At 47.6% G+C, this 2421-nt stretch overlaps 1 protein-coding gene across 1 annotated transcript; it reads left to right on the top strand.

The window, feature by feature from the left end:
- Nucleotides 1-242: 242 nt before the first annotated feature.
- Nucleotides 243-1809, top strand: LOC110315559 (keratin, type II cytoskeletal 6B-like; the record flags this gene model as incomplete). Its single annotated transcript, XM_021189587.1, has 4 exons — nt 243-368; nt 500-720; nt 928-962; nt 1067-1809. Coding segments are annotated over 4 exons (618 nt in total), but the record flags the coding sequence as incomplete, so codon positions are not given.
- Between the last annotated feature and the right edge of the window lie 612 nt (nt 1810-2421).

The following is a 2421-nucleotide window of genomic DNA, read 5'->3' as shown; positions in this document are numbered from 1 at the left end:
GTAGATGCAAAGTTGCTGTAAACAGGATCCATGCTCTTTGCTTGAGCTGTACTCTGAACACTGGTCCTCATGAGACACTACAGAATATTTTCACTTCTTGAGGGAACTATGGAGTCTGTGGTCTCCTAAATCATGTCTTGCGGAAAAGCCAACACATCCATGGCAGTGTGTGCCACTTAGAGGTGGATTTGCTTCTGCATGTAACAACTCGCATAAATGTTCTCTCTTTGATTGGTCTTCAGTATGAGGAACTGAAGGTCACAGCTAGCAGACATGGGGACGACCTGCGCAACACCAAGCAGGAGATCGCTGAGATCAACCGCATGATCCAGAGGCTGAGATCTGAGATCGACCACGTTAAGAAGCAGGTGGGGTAGACAGAGAGATGCATGGGTTGCTGGCCATTGTTTCCTGTCCTCTAACTCTTGCTCACCAGAATCTGGGGCTCAGCCTCTGCAGAGATGCACACTCCAAGATTGTTTTTGTTCTCTCTTCCCAGTGTGCCAACCTGCAAGCTGCTATTGCTGATGCTGAGCAACGTGGGGAGATGGCCCTGAAGGATGCAAGGGGCAAGCTGGAAGGGCTGGAAGATGCCCTGCACAAGGCCAAACAGGAAATGGCCAGGCTGCTGAAGGAGTACCAGGAGCTCATGAGCGTCAAGCTGGCACTGGACATGGAGATTGCCACCTACAGGAAGCTGCTGGAAGGAGAGGAGTGCAGGTGGGTAACTACATCCTCCAACCCCTGAGGACAGTTCCATGATGCCAGCACTGAGCACAAGATTAGGGAGCAGTGGCTGTGCCCATCATGGTCACTTCAAAATACTCCTTGGCAAGCGAATCTCTGTGAACTTTCTCCTGTTGGAGGGTTCCCATGGAGACTTAAGTGATGCATCCCTAGTTCTCACCTGCTGTTTTCCTCTCTTAGGTTACATGGTGAAGGCGTTGGACCAGTCAACATCTGTAAGTACTCGATTTGACAACCTCCCTTTCCCCTGCCCTTGTAACAGGGTCATTTGTTCACAGTGTGCTCACAATTTCTGTGGTGTCCTTTTCCTCCTTCACAGCTGTGGTGCAGTCCACCGTGTCCAGCGGCTATGGCAGTACAGGAGGTGCCAGCAGCAGCATAGGCCTGGGTGGAGGCAGCAGCTACTCCTTCGGCAGTAGCCATGGCTTTGGAGGTGGCTTCAGTTCTGGCAGTGGCAGAGCCATCGGAGGTGGCCTCAGCTCCTCTGTGGGCAGCTCTTCTACCATCAAATACACCACCAGTGCCTCCTCCAGCAGGAAGAGTTACAAGCACTGAAGTCCCAACCACCAGAGCTTGTGGCGGACACCAGATACCCTGGCTGTAGTGTGCTGTGTGCAGAGGCATCTCTTCCCTGAATCCCGCCTCTGCTGTCTGCTTCTGTCTGAGGAGCCTGCGTCCTCTTGCTCCTCTGCTGTCTGCTTGGGATCTCACTGCTCACCTTTGAGTCATCCTCTGAACTCACATCATGATTCACTCACATTTGGTGCTTCATGTTGTATTTGGGTTTCCAGGCTCCTGCCTCCCTGCCTCTATGTCTGAGTTGCCTGGTAAAGTGTGTGTCTGTCCCCTTCATCCTAGAAATGATTGTCTGGGTCTTACTGAGGAAATGACCCCTCCCTTCTAGGTTCCCATGGCCTGAGAGACCCCATATTTCAACCTCATGAATCTTCCTTTCAGTACTTGTGACAGCACAGTCATTAGTCCTGTGATGTCTGTGCTCATGTGATGCCATCTCTGCTCTTTGTTTCCTTGTNATTGCTAAATAAAGCAGCCTTATAAAAACTAACTCTTTCTATGTACATTTTTTGTTACTAATTGTGTCATATAGAAAGCCTGTGGCCTTCCTATACAAGGTATCAGTACTGTCCCCTCTCCCAGCTATGTAGGCCTTCATTTGTTAGTATTCTGTAGTTCAACTTTAAGTTCACATTTTTATTTTATTAGTATATCTTTCAAATTAAACAGACTCTCATCACTTTCCCCATTCATTTTCCTCACACATAACCCTCCCAGCTGCCCTCACTCAAAATTCTTAGCAGCTCCTTCATTCTCAAAATGAAAGTCTTTTTGGATGAAGCTGTATTTCCTTCATTTTCATATAAATAATTTTAATCAGTTTCCCATGTGTTTCTCTCCCTTTCTTAGTGATAGTCAACAAATGTCAGTTCAGTGTTCCTTCCTGTATGAGTATCTTCCTGTCAGTGAGTACAGAAATCTGCAGCCTGTTAATGTCCACTACATGCTAAGGACCCTTATTAAGAATGAGTGGTGAGGCTCCTCTGATGTAACTGCAAGCAGATCACAGTGTTTGCCCAAAGCATTCAGGTGTAGAAACATTACTGGACAAGTATAGCCAGAGCCTTTTTTTTTAACAAGAGAATAAGGTATTTTTTT

This window comes from Mus pahari, unplaced genomic scaffold, assembly GCF_900095145.1.
Source record: "Mus pahari unplaced genomic scaffold, PAHARI_EIJ_v1.1 scaffold_14405_1, whole genome shotgun sequence".
Taxonomy (NCBI): domain Eukaryota; kingdom Metazoa; phylum Chordata; class Mammalia; order Rodentia; family Muridae; genus Mus; species Mus pahari.
The sequence above is the reverse complement of the archived record's forward strand: the minus strand, read 5'-3'. Positions and strand labels throughout refer to the sequence as shown.